A 21,700-nucleotide genomic window follows, 5' to 3' on the forward strand; every position below is an offset into this window, starting at 1 on the left:
GTTAGGTGCCCTTGTGGGGAGTTTGGAGTAGATGATAGTATAAGTAAGGAAAGGAGAGTCACATAAGGGAAGAGGGCCCTGCTTGTAAGAGCTTACATTCTAATGGGGAGAGGCATACAAAGGGCCATAGCTAGGGTAGTCTGACCAGTGCCATGGCACAGGGCACCGCAGGGCAGGGTGCGATGTTTGGGCCTGTCAATTTTCCTGTTTATTATCATTCTCACTTGTAGCTTCCTCTTCTTTTATCCCCAGCATCTCCTGGCCTCTCCTATCTCTTCTCTGGCCCTTCCCCAGGAGGCTATGGCCCTTTTTCAAGTGCACTATCTTATGTCCATATTTAAAAAATGGGGTGCTCTCTCTGGTACAGGGTACCAAAAAGTTTAGTTACGGCTCTGGGCATACAGACGGGTGACACAGATGGAGTAGATAGACAGAGAGAATGGAGAATGGAGCAGCTGGTTAGAATGAGGGCTGGAAGGATTTTATAATAGTGCAGTGACCATTTCTTCTCATGTGCTTAGTATGCAGTATGCTGCTTTGTTAGTGCCAATACACATATTAATGGTTAGTGAAGTGCCATTACATATATCTGCCCCCCCTTTATATTTATCATTTGGGCTTGTTTCTTTCTGCACATTCCTTCTATTTTTAGAGGGTCTGATTCTCTTTGCCCCATACTATATTTTTTTATTTATTCATGCCTGGTCCTATCTGACACCATCCCTTATATAGTTGTTCATGTGGGCCTTTTTACAAATGTCATACACATCATTAAGCCTCCTCTACCCCACCATTTTCTTACCTTATGCCATTGGTTCCCAAACTTGGTGCCCTAGAGTACAGTATCAGCATTGTTTTCACGGTATCCCTAGGCCAAAATTTTTTATGAGAAATTCAACAAATATTATTATATGAAGTAAATTGTACTTATATGTCATCCTGAGGTTCAGTTATGTGATGGTAGACAGGATTGCGTTCCTGTTTGTACACATATTTTATGATTGGCAGCCACCTATATTGGTTTTGCCTATCATACCCATAGCACTCCTGCAAGTGCCCCATGGCAACATTAGAGTGCCACAGCACTCATTTTGGTAACGACTGTCATATGCCATTAAGTGACTCCTTCTCTCTTGCAATAACTATTTTAGCTCTGGTTCTCTATTTCTCTTTTCCTTCCTTTTTCTCTCTCCTCTTTATTTTTTGCATGAACTGCGGTGCTATTACACGGCTCCTTTCTGGCAGTATTGCTGTGTTGCTGCGTGATGATGTTCATCAGGGATAAAAGCAGAGAGCTGAGCACCATTCAGTGTCAATGTGAGGCAGCAGCACCGGATTCATGTGGGACTGAGGATCTGATTCAGACCCGGACGCTAAGCCGTGAACGCACGCTATGGCCAATAATTGCATGTTCGCGCATGCGTATGCGTCAATATGCGCATGCGCGAGTCACTCACTGCGCTCAGGAATTGTGCACTCTTATTACACAGACGGGATGCTACTTTGAGTGACAGCACCGTTTGTGGGTGGTAACAGGGGAAGGTGCTTGTGAACGGGGGAGTGGTGCTGCGAACGCCGGCGTGTCTGGGCGTCTAAACGGTGTTTTAGGGTTGTGCATAATTATCAAAGATGCGGCATTGTACAAGTCACTTGGTTGTATTTTAGACAGCACTGATCACTGTGCTTGCGGTGGGGTAGGGTCTACCTCAAGCGCTGCGTGCAGCTCCGATGGCTCTCAATGTCCCCAATTAATCACACACTTCCTGTAGATGACGTGTGCTAAGAGAGAAAGGTGGGCATCTTTATACTGGCTTGCGTTCACTCTGCCGTCGCTCTCTAAGGCATAGAGGGCGTCCTTCCAACAGACAGTGTGATCGCGGCATTTGCATACCCAAACCCTTTTGGCTGCATTTGTTCGCGGCTTAGCGTCCGGGTCTGAATCTGGCCCTGAGTTACCACTGGATATTGCAAAGAGAGATTTTTCATTCGATGCCACCAGGTGTCGGCGAGGAGTAATGTAATAACAAAATATGATCCTTTTTCCTGGTGGTGGTGCCCCGAGACTGCAGCGTATTAGCATACCCTAAATCTGGCCATGATCTGGCACTTACAGTCAGTTACTTGAATGTGCTTCAGTTACCATAACCATTTCCTTACTGGTAAGCAGCTGAATGGCTGTGAGGGGATGTAGTCAGCATCCAGGCGTTCAGGATACTGGTGATCAGAATCCCGGCACTGAAATCACGACAGCAGTCTGAATCCCGGCTCCAGGATCTTGACCGATGACATCCCAACAGTGAGTATTAAGGTTAGGGTTAGGATTAGAGTTAGGTTTAAAGTTAGGCATTTAGGGCATCGTTAGGGTTAGGCTGTGGGAGGGAAGGGTTAAGGTTAAGCTGCGAGAGGGGGAGGGTTAGGGTTAGGCTGCGGGAAAGGTGGGTTAGGGGGAAGGTTAGGGTTAGAATACTTATCAAAGTCTGTTGGCATTCTGACTATCGGGGTGCCACTGTGAGTATTCTGAACTTTGGCATTCTGTCCGTCGGGATCCCGTACCCAACCCACTGTGAGTGACTGTCTATGTCTATCAATGGCCAGCCTGCTGATTGGCTCAGAGATAGTAATTCAAAGCCAATCAAAGGTCTGTTTCCTTCAGCAGCAGCCGTTCATTGGCTGGCGGGGCTCCAAGTGCAGGAACACACTCGTGTGACATTCGGCATCAGTACTGTATGTATAGTATGTACATATATAGCTCTGCTATGTCCGTCTGTTAGGTTTGTTATTTTCTTACCTAAGGATGCTACTTAAGAGGACTAATCTTCACCTAGGATGCTACTGGACAAGGGGACGAACCAACACAAGAGACAAGTTCAGTATGTAGTGTGAGTGCGAGTGAGTGAATGAGTGACTGCATGTATAATAAAAGAATAAAACATTTAGTGTGTGTACAGTATACTGTCAATATTTTTATATTTCTTTTACATGGAGACTACAGGTACCAGCGGGCCCTTAATGCCCCTCATGTTGTGCACTTGTGGTTCTATGAAGTACCGGCATGCAGGGGAGGCTGTGGCATTACCCACCCACTAGTGGAGCCTGGTGTTGGTTCTAAAAATACGGGACCCCTACTCAAAGTTTTCTGCATATTTTTAGGATGAGGGCAGATCCAAGAGCCCGGTGCTGGGTCAATAAATACGGGGGACCCCTGCACATTTTTTTCCCTGTTTTTTTTTTAACCAAGGCTGGCTTAAAAGAGCCTTAGACTTGTTATGCTTGGGAGAGGGGACCCAACATCATTATTTTTTTAATTAACACTTTAAAGGCTTTTTTTACACAGAGAAGCATGCACGGATCTCACTAATCTATATTTGCTTCTGATAAACACGCTACTGGAATTTGTGAATTCATGTGTGATTATGGGTCAATACAAGTGAAGTCGCACATACCAGAACATGGTGAGTATCACCATCAAATGCCAGCCAAATACACTCTTTAGTAAATTTGTGATTTACAGTGGAAAATGTTCAGATGAAGAGCTGTGATTAGAGATCACACACCAATATGAATCTTAGTATATTTCCCCCTTAGTATAAGATCTGAGAGGATTTTGCAGTCTGAGTCAGATGCTGCTATAAGAGGACCTTCCAAAGCAAGGGATAAATGGCCTGCTTCATTACGGATTGCAATAGCGATTACGCGATAGTATGCTAATCCACTGCGATCGCTATGCCGACGCAGCACAACATAAGTACCAGTGCCGTATCTGGGCAGCAGTGTGCCCTGTGATGCACTGCCACCCCTCGTATTCCCCTCCACCCCCTCCTCCTTCTGAGTGCTTACCTATTTCCACCTGGGGGTGGGTGGAGGGCGGGTAACTTCTTCGGCGTCGCTCTGTGAGTGCCAAGTAGCACTGCAGGAGGTCTCTCTACAGACCTCCGGAGCCGGACAGGTTGCGGGCCGGTGACCTTGGATGCTACTGCCCTGTGCGGAGGTACCAGCCGCACCACCCTCCCTATGGCTGTGATAAGTACAGCCACTTTACCTTACACACATTCGTAATCCTTAGCAAGACCGCAAAACCATTTATAACATCGAGTACCATCGCAGCCTCACGCACAGACCAGTGAGGAGCGCAGAACTGGAGCTGTGTAGGTGTTAAAAGCAGGAGTCAGTAGGATAAGAAAATAAATGCCAACTAGATCCTAAGTGAAGTTCTGTGACAGTGCGCTCAAAGTGAAACATGGGGGTGGGTTTGGGACACACGGGGAGGGAGTTGTGTGCAGCTGTGTTTGGAGGTGTCCAGCCTCTCTAATTGTCATAGATAGAAGGAGTGAATCAGCACTGTAATGCGGGGGGGGGGGGGGAGGGGGGTTGATTGAAATACTGGTGGTGTTTAATGTGTGTAGAGAGAGAAAAATATATAAAAAAAGGCCTATCACCACCCCCATTGCAGTGCTATCCCACTCCTTCTATATAGATCCTCAGTGAGATTTAAATATTCCTCTCCCTTACCCTGGTGTGTCTGGTTGAAAAGGGGGAGAAGTGGGTATGTTCTCCATATACATTTGTGGTCCAGTAATCGGGGCAGAGTGTAAAGATATTTCTTCAGTGTTACAGCCAGTGCAGCACAGACATTTCTTTACTACTCTACACAAAGACCTGCTTGTTCTGCATCTGTACCCATTGTTGTAATTGCATGCTCAACAAGTGACCTTTGTGTGTGTGTGTGTGTATGTGCAAATATGTATGTATGTGTATATATGTGTGCTATATTTCTCTGTATATATATATATATAAGCATGTGTGTGTGAATATGTAATTGAGGAGGTGGGGAATGAATTGCCCAAAGTCAGAGATGAAATAAGACTGTTTAATAGCAGCCATCTTGATACCTTGACCACTGATAATACTGAGAGTTGGTTGGTGAAATTGCAAGAACAGACTAACAGTTATCAGAGGGACCTTATTACGTTTAAACATAAAAAAATAGCTACTGTTAATTCTGACTATACTAACCACCAAGTCTTTCGGTGGCTTAGGGGCGATAATTTTTCTAGATGCCCAGGTGGTACCCCAAAATATAGGGTTCCTGCTTGATTTGATATGTCACCTTCCCAATCAAATTCTGAAAGTGAATCAAGTAACCAATGTCCTCCTAGTGGAGTTTTTTTAGGCAGAGGCCAAGGCCTAGGTTCCAGACGGGCCCCCGATACCCAAGCAGGCTCAGGGGTAAATACAAGAAAATGGGGAAGGGGGCGACAGAAGAACTAGAGCCTATTTATAATCTCTCTAGTAGATCACTTACTCAGGCTGAAACAGAGGTCCTCTCACTTGGTCTTTCTTTTGTACCTACGGTACAACACGATAAATTTAATTGGTCTGTAGAACATTATAAATTTGGACGTAAATTACATCTTCGTGAATATTTCTCAAACTCTAGTGAAATGAACACCGTTAGCAAATTTAAAAATCCCAGCTCGTTTGATCCTCAGTCAAGTAACACCAGTATCAAGACTTTTTTACGACTAGTGGAACATGATATGTCCGTCTCTGATGTTTCCAAAAGATATGACAACTTGACTTATGTACAGAGACAAGCATTACATAGATTGATACATGATGAGTCACTGGTGATACGTCAGGCAGATAAGGGTGGGGCCGTTGTGGAACAAGACTGGTACGACTATGACCGGGAAGTGCTTCACCAGTTGAGTGATACACATACTTAGACCAAGGTGGCTACCAATCCAATGTATAAGATCAAAGGTAGGGTTGATCAGGTAGTTAGTAGGGCAGTGCAAAATGGGTGGATTGATGAAAGTGTGGCAGCCTATTTAACAGTTCCACATCCTATATGCCCGATTATCTACCTACTACCCAAAATACACAAGACATTGGTCGACCCACCAGGGCGTCCAATTATATCTGCTAGGGGCTCTGCGCTTCAGCCCCTAGTGATTTTTGTTGATGGGTTTCTCCAACCGCGTGTAGTTGCAAAGGAGAGTTATTTACGTGATACAACTGATTTCCTTGACAAAATTTTGTTACTGAATTATCTTACTGATGTGATGTGGTTGGCCACCTTGGATGTATCATCCCTTTATATCGTGATACCACACCAGGATGGTATTGAGGTACGCATGTGGGACCTCCAATTGAGTTCCTATGTGAGCTAAGTGATCTTGTACTTGGTTCTAATAATTTTTTCTACTGTGGTGATTATTATATTCAATTGTTGGGCACGGCGATGGGGTCGAATCTGGCCCCATCGTATGCCAATCTGTACATGCAGCAGTATGAAAAGAAATATATTTTGGGCCATTTTGGCCCAAAGATTGTTTGTTATGAAAGGTATATTGACAATCTGTTTTTGATTTGGAGGGGTACCGATGTTGAATTTTTCAACATGGTTTCTGCCCTCAATGCAATTGATGGCCCCATACGCTTCACCACTAATTTAGATAAATATACTATAAATTTCCTTGACGTGACCATTTCACGTCATGGTACAGGTGTGAGCTCAACCCTATATCGCAAATCTACAGACCGTAATACATTGCTGCATGCATCTTGCCATCACATAAGCAACCTGTAGGAGTCACTCCCCATATCACAATTTCTACGTGTTCTAAGAAATAATACATCTCAGGATGTGTCTGAAATACAATTGTTGGAGATGCGTGACAGATTCCTCGCACGAGGGTACTCACCGACAGTAGTAAATAGATGTTTGTCAAATATTAACCTGTCAAGAATGATATACCCTGCTACCTACGATTTGGCTGCTAAGGCTACAAATAAGGCCATCAGACGTCATTGGTCCATTATCACCACTGATCCAGCTCTTAAAAGTATTAACAAACAACCACCCTTGATGGCGTACCGCCGTGGTCCCAATTTGCGCCAACTACTAATGCGCCCTATGCAATAACCCTGGTGTGTCTGGTTGAAAAGGGGGAGAAGTTTTGACAAACATCATCATTCCTGGACTTTGTCTGGGAATGATGATGTTTGTGCATGCAAGATGACGTTTTGCCTCGTTCTGAGTTCCGTTTTTTTGGAGGGAAAAATCCGAACTCGGCATGCAAACTCGAACCTATCCGAGCCTGCACATCCCTAATATATATATATATATATATATATATATATATATATATATATACAGTGTATATATATTTTTTTTATATTACATTGTGGTGAGAGGGGTGGTCTCTCACCTGAGTTGCCCACATTCTGGTGGGATCAGCAGGGAAATATATACTAAAGTGCGGGTTTTTTGAATTGGAGATGTTGCCCATAGCAACCAATCAGACTCTACTTACCATTTATCTAGCAGCTTCTAGAAGATAATAGCTAGAATCTGACTGGTTGATATGGGCAATATCTCCACTTCTAAAAACCCGCACTTTAGTAAATATACCCCTAAGGGAGAAGAAAACAAGACCAGCATATTCTGCAGCTACAGCAGCAGTTTGGAACTTCGGGTTTTCTGGGCTGCACAGCTCAAAGTGGAAATATGGAATTCCGGGTTTTCTATGTCACCGAGTCAGCATGAAATCAGCAGCAGAGGAGGAGTCTAAACCCCCCATTCACCTAGTCTTCCTTGCACTGATGCCGGCAAGCAGCCAATTAGTAGGCCTAAGTGGCTGTAGTGCCAGGGACAAAGAGCTATGCTGCGAGAGCATGGCTGATTGTTGCTGCAAGCCACTGCAGTGGACTGACAAGCAAGCGGAGTGCTGGGATCTTTTATGTTCATTTGATTATTTTCTGTATGTACCTGTGCTTCCTTCTTCAAGAAGTCTGTTACCCGGATAAAACGCGTTGGAGACTTCTCTCACCTTTCATGAACTTACCATTGTTTTACCTGATAACTCATTTTTATATACTTCATGTGATGTGTTATGTACAGTATATTATTAATTAATTTATTTTTTTAACCACTTAACGGGCAAATTCTTTTCCCAAAAACAGCTCCGAAATTGTCGGGTTTTTTATGATTGAATTAGGTCAAGAACATCTAGTTAAAACTTATTCAACACAATTTTATTAAAGAAAATCTTTTTTTTTTCTGTTTTTTTTTCTATTTTGAAACATAGTATACCATAAAATAGCTATTTTTTTTAAAATTCATGAACTTGAACTTTAAACACTTTTAAACTATTTAAGACTTATATAAAACTCATTTAACAGTAATTTTCAGTGTAATGGAACATTTAGACATTTTTTTCAGTATGAAAGTCTTTGAAACAAGGCACAGCACAAAGTCCAACGTCGCACTCTATGCAGTAGAACCGTGTCTCTTTGCATATTTTTTTTGCCACTTTCATCTCTCTTAGAGCAGCAAACAGCACATTTTCTGGCTGCATTGTCTTTTTCTGTAGTAGGGACATACTCTGGGAAGTGCCTCTCTGTTAGCTGTAAGCGGTTTGGGCTAGGTGGTGGCCGGCCACGTTTTGTTGTGCAGGTCTCTGCTGTGTGGTGATTCTCTATTAGCTCCAGTCTAAATTGTAGGTGGGTTTTACCACCTCCATTTTTTTTAAACAGGATGTAAGCATTCCAAATTGCTTGGTCTAATAGGTGGGTAAATATTTTGATATAAAATGTCTTACCCCTTTTACGGCTTATGGGATAATTAGTAATGTGCTGGTCTGCACGGTCTACCCCACCCATTGTCAAATTATAATCAATAACAGCCTGTGGTTTGATTTTGGTTGTGTAGGATTTTTCAGTTTCTACAAGTTCTATGTTGTGGACTGTAGATAAGATACAGACATCTTTTTTTTATCTCTCCACCTCATCACACACACTTTTCCCCGTTGAATGCCTACAATATCTCCTTTTTGCAGTTTTTTCTTCTTCAGTGCTTCAGGGGCATCTTTTCAGGTCATTCTCAGGGTCCCATAGGTGTCAGTCCGATAGGTCAGCAATATATCGGCCAATAGAGGGGATGTATAAAAATTGTCTGTTGTGAAGCAATATCCCTTATTGAGTAAGGGTTTCAATAGACTCATTACTATTTGCACAGATAATGGTAAACCTTGGTATTATGTGTCCACTATAGTCCCTTTGCCTGTATATATAATGCTGGTGCCAAATGTATCCTGATTTTGCTTCACACAGCATGTACATTTTTATTCCAAATCTGGATATTTAACTTGGAATATACTGCTTCCACCCCAGTCTGCCTTTGTACAGCAGTAGACTTTCATCAATGGAGATGTCTCTGTCACAGCTACAGACACTTGAGGCTCCTGGGAAGAGTCAGGCTTACTAGGAAATATAAACTGAGGTGGTTTTAGGAATGACTTTTTCATGAAATATCACTGACACGAAATAAAAGTAAATAGAAGAACAAGAATTCAAGAACAAAAACTGTATGGCAAAGTTCCACATTAAATCTAAATAACACAAAGTTCATGACATGCACTAACAGGTGCAGGGGAATGCCCCTGTGAGAAACAAAGTTCAAAGTACACATTGAACTGGTGTGGGGTGGAACCCCGAGTTCAACACAAGGCTAGGGCCTCAGGATAGAATGGAGGTCAATAACAGGGTTGAGCCCTGTAGCGTGACGGAGGTCCGGAACAATGTTGATCCCTGAGATGTAAATAGATCCGGAATGAGGTTAAGCCCTGAGACGTAATGAGGATCCGGAACAGGGTTGAGCCCTGAGACGTGATGAGGGTCCGGAATGCGGTTGAGCCCTGAGACGTGATGAGGGTCCGGAACTAGGTTGAGCCCTGAGATGTGATGAGGGTCCGGAACAGGGTTGAGCCCTGAGATGTGATGAGGGTCCGGAACATGGTTGAGTCCTGCGATGTGATGAAAGCCTGGAGCAGGGTTGAGCCCTGCGGTAGGATGAAGGTCCGGAGCAGTGTTGAGCCCTGCGGCATAATGAAGGTCCGGAGTGGGGTTGAGCCCTGAGGCATAATGCAGTCCTGGTAGGATAGACTGTAACAGTGCAGTTGACAACTGTAGAAGAAGTAACCCCAGTGTCTGTATGAGTCAATAATAACAAGTAAACCAAATAGTGTAGCGTAGAATGGAATAGCAGTAATAGAGCAGGATAACAACGGAAAAACAATGGCAATGCTGAGCTCTGTAGTGCAGCTGATAACATGTATCAGAACTTGAACCGGAACACAAGCAGGAATGTAGCGAGGTCCACAGCATACACCAGGCACAGCGGGGATCTGGCAGAGTCCAATGAAGACCTGAAAGTAACGTTGCACAGACATAGTTGAGGCATATGAGGCATAGTTAGTAACAGGGGTTTATACTAGAGGTCTGTGATCCATAGGAAGTTCAGAACATGTGACCCAAATAGAATCAGGTTTGGAATAATAAGCAATCAAGGAATCCAACAACCTGACCACACCTAAGAAACAGATGATCACTTTAACACTCTGTGCACTGGATGTGATGAATGCCAGTAACAAGGATAGATCCTCCAACGACCACAGTGGAACTTTCGGCAAGTGTAGTTTGTCTTTATGTACTGAAATAGTTAAAGTCCTGACAGTCTCGTTCTGGGGTCAGTAGTTCAGAAAACCTCTTGGACAAGTAGGACTAAACAAGCCATATTTTCTGGTGTTTGGGGTTGGGATGGGCTTTTTCTTCAGCCTGATTATCTACAAAATGTAGGAATTTTTTCAGTAAGATAAACCATCTGTGGGACATTATTGATGCAAAAAATGGTGTCGCCAGGGCATTTCTTTTAGACCAGTACCACTCCAGCAGAGGTTTTTGTATCAAGCCTTGCAGCACTAGCAGAGATAAGAATACCAGTATTTCTGCAGCCCTTGTTGGGACCCAATCATTGCTTCTTGAAAACTGGCGTGGTGTTGCACCATTCAGCATACCGATTTGTTTCCACAGTAATCAATTCGACCAAGTGTAGGTCAAAAAACAATTTGAAATATCCCAGAATTCCACTTTCTATTGTCACTTGGTGTTCACCCATGAAGGGAAATTGTGGTGGCGCTGGACCACAGTTTTGCGCGTATAGAGCGCAAAATTGGCGCCCCTCCTCTTGATCTTGCTCTTCATGAGTGGCATCAAAAAGTAGTTATTCTTCATCACTGGAATACATGTCACTTCCAGAATCAGAATCTGTATCACTGGTGGACATCGCTGCACTCTTATTGTAGATGATACATGGATAATGGTTTTCACCGTACTTTGATGATCACAGTTTTTATAACTTTTTTATAATTGTGTCAGTCACTGTAATATCTAACAATTGTATCCTTATCTCAATCACTGATGTCTATCTCTCTCTCTCCTCAGCTACACTATCACAGGACTCACAACAATATGTCTCCAATATCATGAGGTGAATAATCCTCATAGGTTTGTCCACCCCTTTTGCTGGGAAGAGATGGAGAGGTAGGAGTGAACAATCCTTAGAATTGCCTACCCCTGTTGTTTGGAAGAGAAGAAGGAGGAGAAGTGTGTGTAGGTATGAATTGGGCATACTTCAGGGGCCATCATACAGTATGATCTGTGTGGGTCAAGGATGAGCAGTACACACTTCAGGGGCCAGCATATGATCTGTGTCGGTCAGGAATGAGCAGCACACTTCAAGAGCACCAAATATTCTGTAAGCAGGGCAGAAGGGATGGATCGGGGATAAAGTATGAGTTCCAAATCACTGTAACCTGCCAATGGCCGTCCTTCTCTTTTTTAGAGTGGCCTCCTGGCTGCTCGCATAGCTGTGGGTGACCACCCACAGCTTATGCGAGTGGCCAAAAAGATGGTCGCGATGGTCAAGACCATTGCGACCATTGGGCTTGCGATGAGACCCTTGTGGTAGGGTCTCGTTGCCGTAAGCCCTGGAGTGCTTTTGGCTCTATCAGAACCGAGAGCACTCCCACTGACATCACTTGTGATGTCAGTGAGGCCGGCCCCAGATGGTAGGCGTTCCCATGGGAACGCCTCCGTCTGGGCAGCCACGCCCACCAAAGGGGGCGTGCTGTCTCTCACCATCGACAGCATGCCCCCTTTGTAGCGAGACCCAGAGCGATGGCTTGGCCATCGCTATCTGGGTCTCGCGCATGCGCACGACTGACCCGGCTCCCTCGTGCGCCTGCGCACTGGGCCAACATTGACCCGCTTGCGAGCACTCAGCACTCGCGAGCGGGTCTGAATCAGGCCCAGAGTTTCCAGTCACTGAATTTCCCCGGCAGTGCAGCATCATGGTTACACAGGAGCACAGGCTTCATTCATTCTAATAACCTGGCATCTGTGAGGAGCAGCGCCAGGTCTAAACCAGGGGGGGGCAGCAGCTGTGTATGTGTTCATTACCCCAGCATCTGCGAGTAGCCACACTGGGGTTACACAGGAGCACAGGCTCCATTCAGTCTTATAACCCAGCGTCTGCGTGGAGCAGCGCCAGGTCTAATCAGGGGGCCAGCGGCTATATATTCATTACCACAGGAGCACAGGCTCCTTTCATAGCAACCGCCCGGCATCTGCAAGGAGCAGCGCCGAGCTGATCAGTGAAGAGGGGAGCGAGTGGCTGGGAGGGAGCAGGCAGAGGCTGCACGGGGCTTACATAGGAGCAGAGGCTCCATTTAGTTCACTAACCCGGCATCTGCCAGGAGCAGCACCGGGTGTGTGCATAGAGGGGGGCAGGCGCCGGGCTGGCTGATCACTGTGCCCAGCAGTGATCAGCAGAAACGATTAGAAAATGTAGTTGCAGAGGGACCGTGGAGGTCCCTCTGGGGCTGGTGGCTGCAGGAACATTCTCCTCCAACAGCCACCCACCCACAGGGCATTTCTGACTGGTTGTATCAGATCAGATATGACCAAGTCAGGGAAAGCCCAGTCTGGTATGGTCGTATCTGATACGACCGTGCCAGGCAAGTGGTTAAAAAAAATGTGCAATGCATGTTGACTTATTGTCTACTCCACCTCTTATGTCTAGATATTGTCTTATTAAATTGCTCTTTTAGCTCAAAGTAATTGTGTATCCATTTTTTGCATATTTATATATATTAATAGGTGATAGTATTGCTGCACAAAATGATAGGTGCTGTGGAATTCTAGTATGCACCTTTTTTGCACAATGCACTGATATAAACAATTATTTTTATCAGTTTTAGATATTGTTTATTGTTTAGATATTGTTTTAGATCATTGTTTAAGGGTATATTGTTGCATTTACTGATGTATACATAAACATGGTGCACTTTAAAAGCATTAAGAAAAGTCTATTATGTACTACTTTTTTTGCATGATGCACTCTATGGTATGAATGTACTATAATTTTCGAATACACAAAATACCAAAGATTATTAGAGTTTTATCAAATTTTTTGCACATTAGCACATATTGCACTTTGAAATAATTACCTTATTACATGGAATTGAATATTCCTTTTTGTATACACATAAGATATACAAGACATTGGGTGCTCAAATGCAGATTTAATTATTGTATGTTTCCGTCAGCAACAGATCTCCAGTGTTGCACTTCTGATTGAGCCGACACCTATATTGCTGGGGAGTGCTGTATACAGGTAGCTCACCATCTATACAGGTTTTCTTTCCCATTGGTCTCTGGGCCTGATTCAGATCCGGTCGCAAACACTGAGCACTCGCAACCGGGTCGATGGTGGCCGGCTCCGTTGTCCGCATGCGCGAGACCCAGCTAGCGACGGGAAATCCGTCAATCCGGGTCTCGCAACAAAGGGGGCGAGCTGTCGATGTTAAGTGACAGCTCGCCCCCTTTGGTGGGCGGACCGGGGGGGTGGCTGCCCAAACGGAGGCGTTCCCATGTGAACGCCTGCCATTTGGGGGCGGCCCCACTGACATCATGAGTGATGTCAGTGGATAGATTCCGGCTCTGTTAGAGCCGAAATCTCTCTGGGGCTTGCGGCCACGACACCCTACCACAAGGGTCTCATCGCAAGCCCGATGGTCACGATGGTCTTGACCATCGTGACCATCATCCTGGCCGCTCGCTATAGCTGTGGGTGGTCACACAAAAAAAAAACGCCCTGATTTAGAGCGAGTGCTCTTTCAGAGCGTCCGGCTCTGAATCAGGGCCTCTATACATTAATTTGTGTATACAATTATACAATTATGGAAAAAAACCTTTTTTTTTATAAATCAGTGTAAGAGTTTCTACCTCTTTTGGTGCTGCAATTTTCCATCTCCATATATATATTTATGTATATATAAGGGTGTGTGCTATCTACCCTATATAAGGGCGTTATACATATTGAGGTGTGATATTATTTTATATCAATACAACTCTGAATTCTATCTGGCTGTATACTGTTGATTGAAAAAGATTTTATGTATAATAAATATTTTTATATTAATGGTGGCCTTTGGGCCTTCTTTGGGTGTATTCTTGGTGCAAGGGTTTATTTTTAGATATTTATCTCCTTAAGAAGATAAGGAGTTTTTCTTCATATTAAGAAAATCCAATTGTATGGGAGAAAAGCCACACTGAAGTTTTTAGTATACATAAAGTGCACAAGTCGGCCGTAGGATCCATCTCTTCTAAGAATTTATAATACTGCAAATTGGATTACGAGCTTATTTTATATTGGACTTTTTTTATATATTTAATTGAAGTGAACAATTCGTTATTTGTTTTCTTTGGGGCACATCTTCTATACTACTCTATAAAATATTGTGTTCTAGCCCCTACTAACAGGGGGATTGTTTTAGAAGTTTTGTAGCCATTTATTATATACTAATAAAGCTGAGCGCAGGTTAAGGGCATTTCTTTGTGTGTTTATATATATATATATATATATATATATAAATATAAATATCCCCACTGTCATATTTCTGCATTTACCCCTGAACCTGTTTCACCTCTCCAGTCATACGGACTTTAGAGGTGATATAGTTGTATATGTATGTATATTTTGGAGTGCATTTACAATACAGAAAGCATATTTTACACTAACAGAACAGATGTAAGTAAAATTTTGTATGAGGCCGAGAGTGTCTCTCACCAATGAGGAGAAAGACCCATCATTGTCAGACCAAGATTGCATCCCAACCTTTCAGATGGTCAAAGAGTGGCAGTTGAGTCTTAGGGGGTCTATTTACTAAGCCTTGGATGGAGATAAAGTACCAGGCAATCAGCTCCTATTTGCCATGTCACAGGCTGTGTTTGAAAAATGGCAGTTAGGAGCTGATTGGCTGGTACTTTATCTCCATCCACTTTATCTCTCTCCAAAGCTTAATAAATAGACCCCATAAAGTGGAGGAGGTGTGGCCAGTGCTTTGTGGGTGTGGCCAGTAACATGTAGGAGTGTACATTCCTTCACTATCAGCCCCAATTTCTCCCTAAATACATGTAAGCAGAAAAATTGCATAATTTTTGTGAGGAAAATACAAACACAATTTTATTACTTCTGATTTATGGATGACCATGTGGCCAGCTGGGTGACTGATCATCATGCTGTCATTATGATTGGCCTAGTTTTATGTGGAAGCCTGGGGCTGTAGCCCCATCTGCCGAATTGTTAATCTGGGCCTGCTTGTCCCACTCTATGATTTCCAGCCTAGTAGTAAGGGCTGATGTAATATAAACATATCCAGAGCTGGAGCTACCACTGTACCCAGCAGCCGCACACATAGAAGGTACCAATCATTATTCACAGGGCCGTAGCTAGGGTAGTGTGGCCGGTGCCATCGCACAGGGCACCACAGGTCAAGGGGCGCTGTTTGGGCCTGTCAAATTTCTGTTTATTATCATTCTTGCTTGTAGCTTCCTCTTATTTCATCCCCAGCATCTCCTGGCCTTTCCTATCTCTTCCCTTGCCCTTCCCCATGAAGCCATGGCCCTTTTTTGGGTGCATTATGTCCCTTTGAAAAATGAGGGGGGCACCAATGCTCTTTCTGGCACAGGGCACCAAAAAGTCTAGTTACGGCTCTGATTATTCATCACACATCTGCCTGGCACAGTGACTACACGTTACTCACCATAGACAGTCAGGGTCACAGAGGCTTGTTCTTGTGGTTTCTCTGTCTGTATCTGCACTGTGTAATCACCGCTGTCTGTTATATGGAGATCTGAGATCAGTAATGAGCCATTAGGTAAAGGCCTGGCCCGAGGGAAGTACTGAGGCCCAGGAATTAGTGAGGGAGTAACACCAGGAATATATGTGAGGATTTGATCCCCAGCACTGGTGTTTAGTCCTTTATACCAAGTGACAGACACAATACTCCCAGTGATCTCAGTAACACTCAGGGTGACAGATTCCTGGATCACTGGATACTGAGGGATCAGCTGAATATTAATCATCCCACTGGTCAAATCCATCCACAGACTGAGGAGAGCTGAAAGAGAAACAAACATATATCAGGTAATAGAATGCTTGCCTACCCTCCCAAATTCCACGGGAGCTTCCCGAATTGAGGTGGGAGCTCCCGCTACCCCGCAAACTAGATGTAATCCCCCGCTTTCCTCACAGCGCAGCAGAAAGTCCGGACTGCGCATGCGCGAGTCCAGATGTAGATGCAGGGTCAGGGAGTCCGTTTATTACAGAGAGATCCCTCCTGGGTCCACCCCTGCACAGAGCAGCTGACTAACCAGCCAAAGTTCACACAGACTGCTTGGAGAGACTGATGCTCCCAGCATTCTCTGCCCAGCCATTCCCGAGGAGGACACATGGAGAAGGAGCTGATGCTGAGCTGTCTGAGCCCGAGGAGGACACATGGAGGAGGAGCTGATGCTGAGCTGTCTGAGCCCGAGGAGGACACATGGAGGAGGAGCTGATGCTGAGCTGTCTGAGCCCGAGGAGGACACATGGAGGAGGAGCTGATGCTGAGCTGTCTGAGCCCGAGGAGTACACATGGAGGAGGAGCTGATGCTGAGCTGTCTGAGCCCGAGGAGGACACATGGAGGAGGAGCTGATGCTGAGCTGTCTGAGCCCGAGGAGGACACATGGAGGAGGAGCTGATACTGAGCTGTCTGAGCCCGAGGAGAACACATGGAGGAGGAGCTGATGCTGAGCTGTCTGAGCCCGAGGAGGACACATGGAGGAGGAGCTGATGCTGAGCTGTCTGAGCCCGAGGAGAACACATGGAGGAGGAGCTGATGCTGAGCTGTCTGAGCCCGAGGAAAACACATGGAGGAGGAGCTGATGCTGAGCTGTCTGAGCCCGAGGAGGACACATGGAGGAGGAGCTGATGCTGAGCTGTCTGAGCCCGAGGAGTTGTGTGTGAGTGTTTCACAATTCAGAGGCTGAGCCAAAAAAATCTCCTTTATATCTGTTGTGGTCAGTGTCAGTGCTGCAGGAGAGGTGAGGTGAGGGGAATGTGTGTGTGTGTGCGTGTTTGTGGGTGGTGGAATCTATTAATGTGAATGTTTATGTGTGTGTGGGGGATCTGGTAATGTTAATGTGGTAGGGGGAGATCTAGTAATGTCAGTGTGGCAGAGAAGAGACATATTAATGTCAGTGGGGGGGCTAGGGTGTCAGCATATAGTAAGATGTGTTATTATATTTGTGTGGTCATCTATTGAAGAATTTTAATTAGAATCGTTGTGGGGGAGCAGATTCTTATTTTGTCCACATTTCCTTTTGCAAGGCCCTCTTATGCCCGTGTCTATGGGAATGTACTGACATAATTTGCCTCCATGTCAGCAATACAGAATATTTTGGTATCACATGCCAAGTATTTACTTAAAGTAATTGTAATTTAATTTGGTCCAGAACACACCCAATTGGCAACAGATATGCCCATAGGTGGATCTAGACACGCCTTTTGGGTGGTGTCAGACATCTAGCGCCGCACTTTTTACTATAGTGTGTAATCTCCCTGAAACCACTTTTCAAAAGTAGGCAAATATGGGTAATGGGACAAAGACAGATGTTACCAAGGCTTGTACAAATACAATATAATATAATACTGCATGATTACATTTGTTGATAAATAAGGACATTTCAGAGTGATTTATACAGTTATGTTGTTATTAGCCTTGTGTCATTGTATAATGCCAAAGGTTTAATACAGGGAAGGGAATTCCTAGTGACTGGCTAGAAGTAATTGACTGTCTACTGCTTTTAGTGATATATTTTTGATGCTATATAACCACATGTAGGGGCTGAGTTGGGTACAATGCTGATGTTTTTTTGCGACTGTGCATCCGTCTAAATCTCTAAAGTTGCACCGCGTATGCGTCACTTGGTCTCTGGGCCTGATTCAGAGCTGAATGCTCTGACCAGAGCGCTCGCTCTCAATCAGGGCCCTCCTCCCTCAACTTGGAGCGGCCTCCTGGCCGCTCGCGTAGCTGTGGGTGACCACCCACAGCATATGCGAGCGTCCATGATGATGGTCGCGATGGTCTTGACCATCGCGACCATCGGGCTTGCGATGGAGACCCTGCGGTAGGGTCTCGCTGCCGCAAGCCCTGGGGTGATTTTGGTTCTATCAGAGCCAAAATCACTCCCACTGACATCACTAATGACGGTAGGCGTTCCCATGGGAAGCCCATCTCTCGACGGGTCTCGCGCATGCACACGATGGAGCTCCCTCCGTCGCGCGCATGCGCAGTAGGGCACAATCGACCCGCTTGCGAGCGTCCTGCGCTCGTGAGCGGGTCTGAATCAGGCCCTCTGTGCAGTGTGCACAGAGATGGAGGATAAATTGAGATGCATAGACTCTGCAATATGCTGGGTGTTCCTGGGCAGTGACTGGGAGGTGGCTATGCAGATGCACAAAGATCTTCCATCTGATAGGCATGTTATGGGAGCATTGGCGTATTTATAATGGATGCAGGGTGTGCGCAGCACACAGGCCCCTGGGTGCAGGGGGGCCCACACTGAACATCTTGCACTCATATAAAAATTATATTTACCTCTCCAGAGGAGTACCACGTTGACCAGTTCTATAGAATTTAATCACCAGGAAAATGACGCTGTGGACATTTTCCCAGTGATTTGCACATATTCAGTAAAGATGTCCCCAGACATAAGTCACGGACGCCATGTTCCCGGAGACCTGCGCATGTGCAGTAGACTCAGGCACAAAGCCACAGTCTACTGCTCTGCTGAAGAGGAGAGGGCCCATACAGCTGCACACAGGCCCCTGTATGGGAGTTTTGCGTGCATGTTGCAGGGGTGTACTCTGGTCCTGATTCAGAGATGGATGCTGTTAGCATCCTTGGATGCAGCAGCGGCGCTACCACTAGGCAGCTGTAGAGAGCTACCACAGGTGTCGTCACCTAAGGAGGCCACTGTTGAGGCCGCCTATCAAGCAAATGAGGGATTTCTCTGAAACAGACTCCTTTTTTCGATGATGCCTACGACTGCCACAGGTCTTATTAGCTGGGACCGACACTATCTCCTCATTTCTTCCTTGCTTTTGGCCTCAATGGCAATTTCATGTGTTCTGTGAAAAAGCCAGCACAACTTCTGATTCTGGTCCCCTGCTCAATTTGTGCTACAGTAGCTTTTCTGTGTGATAGGACCAGACAGGCTAGCCTTCATCCCACATGCACATTAATAAGCCTTGGCGCATATGACCATGTTGCTGGTTTACTGTCTGTCCTTCCTTCGACCACTTCTGGTAAGTTCTAAGCACTGCATACTGGAAGAGCTGCCGTTTTAGAAATGCTCTGACCTAGTCGTCTAAACATCACAATTTGACGCTTGTCAAAGTTACTCAGATTCTAACGCTTGTCCATTTCTCCTACTTCAAAGTTCGGGGTCTATTCTGATCATTTTTATGCCCGATATGTAAAAGGGTGATGCTTTTCCTAGCAAGACACGGCTAGTAAAAGCATTGTCCTTTTAAATATTGGGCATAGTCATAAATATGATCAGAAACACCCGGATTTACAACCAGACACTTTGTAAATAAACCCCATCAACTTCAAGAACTGATGGCTCACTTGTTGCATAATATACTCCACCCATTGACAGGTGCCATTGTAACAAGATAATTAATGTTATTCACCTGTAAGGTTATGGCTGATATATATAAATGTGTGTGTGTGTGCAGATATGTCTGTGCAGCTGTATATATGTGTCTGTACAATAGTGTCGGTGTAAAAAAAAAATATATATATATATATGTGTGTGTGTTTGTGAAACTTTTTGTGTAACTGTGTACATATGTGTCTTTAACTGTTGACATGCATATAGGTTGTGCACCTGCATACCCCTTAGCACCGGAGAGCTCAGCAACACCAAAAGACCCGGAAGACCACGGAAAACAACTGTGGTGGATGACAGAAGAATTATTTCCCGGTGCGTTCTTTCTTTTTAAGAATGTTCCAAACAGTTGATTTGGCCACACCTAATGTTTTTGCTATCTCTCTGATGGGTTTGTTTTGATTTTTCAGCCTAATGATGGCTTGCTTCACTGATGGTGACAGCTCTTTGGATCTCATATTGAGAGTCGACCGCAACTGATTCCAAATGCAAATGTCACACCTAGAATCAACTCCAGACCTTTTACCTGCTTAATTGATAATGAAATAACGAGGGAATAGCCCACACCTGTCCATGAAATAGCTTTTGAGTTGATAGTCCCATTACTTTTGGCCCCTTAAAAAGTGGGAGGCACATATAGAAATCGTTGTCATTCCTACACCGTTCACCTGATTTGGATGTAATTACCCTCAAATTAAATCTGAAAGTCTGCAGTTAAAGCACATCTTGTTTGTTTCATTTCAAAGCCATTGTGGTGGTGAATAGAGGCCAAAATATGAAAATTCTGTCAATGTCCCAATATTTATGCACCTGACTGTATATGCACTGGGAAACCATTTCAGTGATGTATCACAATAACTGGAATAGGGGTTATGACAACTATATTAATACCAAAGATGGAGAACTAATTGTACTTATGGACCACCAATCCACCATGCAGATGTGCCTGGGATTTGTACAGAGATGCCCACAAACAGTCCCTGACCAAAAGAGGCCCACAAAGTGCTTGCGAGAGCATGGGTTTCACTAGCCAACCCCCGATACGTCCAATAATCATTCACCAACTGTCAACTGTCCCATCACCACTCTAATCTCACTTGCCTCCATCTAATATCTTAATTCTGGTAATGACACTTAATTTAAGTTCAATCTTTACTTGAACCACTGCTGTGTGAACTTTCATGCTGAATTTCCTGCCTCTCCTAAGAGAGAGGCTTTATATTTTATTTTACTATTCCAATTCCAACTTTCCCATGCACTCTGGCCCAAGATCTCTGATCCCATTGTGTACTGTGATCTATAGTTCTACTCTTCCTCCACTCCTACCCTGCTGAGATAGCTTTCCAGATCAATGAATAGTATATACAGGGCAGTGCAAATATAATTTCAATCTCATTAGATGGAGAAGGTTGAGTTCCCTCACTGGAGATGTTTCCTGAGTCTTCAGTATTCACTCTCCAGAAGCCACCCTTCTCCACTTTTTTCTGTAAAAGTTTATGTGAAGAAATGGAAGGTACAGATCACTACAGTGAGTAATCAGAGGTGGATGGGGATTTTAAATTAAAAATGGCAAAGAAATGCTGATTTCAGAAGAGTGGAGATAGCTACTCCAACATTGTAACACAGCTACAGCCCTGGAATGTTGTCAGGTTTGTAAGTGCCTTAAAATTTTCATACTTGATCACTGAATTGGTAATATCAATTTGAGAGTGCAATTTTTGAGACAGAAAAATCTAATGTCGTGCCCATTTTTTCACCTAGGGTATGTGCACTCCCAATTCCTGCGGTATTCAA

The 21,700-nt window shown here is 44.5% G+C and overlaps 1 protein-coding gene across 1 annotated transcript in view; it reads right to left on the reverse strand.

Annotated features, from left to right (window-relative positions):
- The window catches only part of LOC148481517 (cell adhesion molecule CEACAM7-like), a 39,206-nt gene extending 18,117 nt beyond the window's left edge, over positions 1-21,089 (reverse strand). The window contains exons 1-2 of the mRNA XM_088453300.1: positions 21,008-21,089; positions 15,951-16,307 (exon numbers count right to left, since the gene is read on the reverse strand). Coding sequence (XP_088309426.1) covers positions 15,951-16,307; positions 21,008-21,089 — 439 coding nt within the window. The remainder of the gene's footprint in view (positions 1-15,950; positions 16,308-21,007) is intronic.
- Between the last annotated feature and the right edge of the window lie 611 nt (positions 21,090-21,700).

This window comes from Taudactylus pleione, unplaced genomic scaffold (genome assembly GCF_031769625.1).
Source record: "Taudactylus pleione unplaced genomic scaffold, aTauple2 ptg000578l, whole genome shotgun sequence".
Classification (NCBI taxonomy): domain Eukaryota; kingdom Metazoa; phylum Chordata; class Amphibia; order Anura; family Myobatrachidae; genus Taudactylus; species Taudactylus pleione.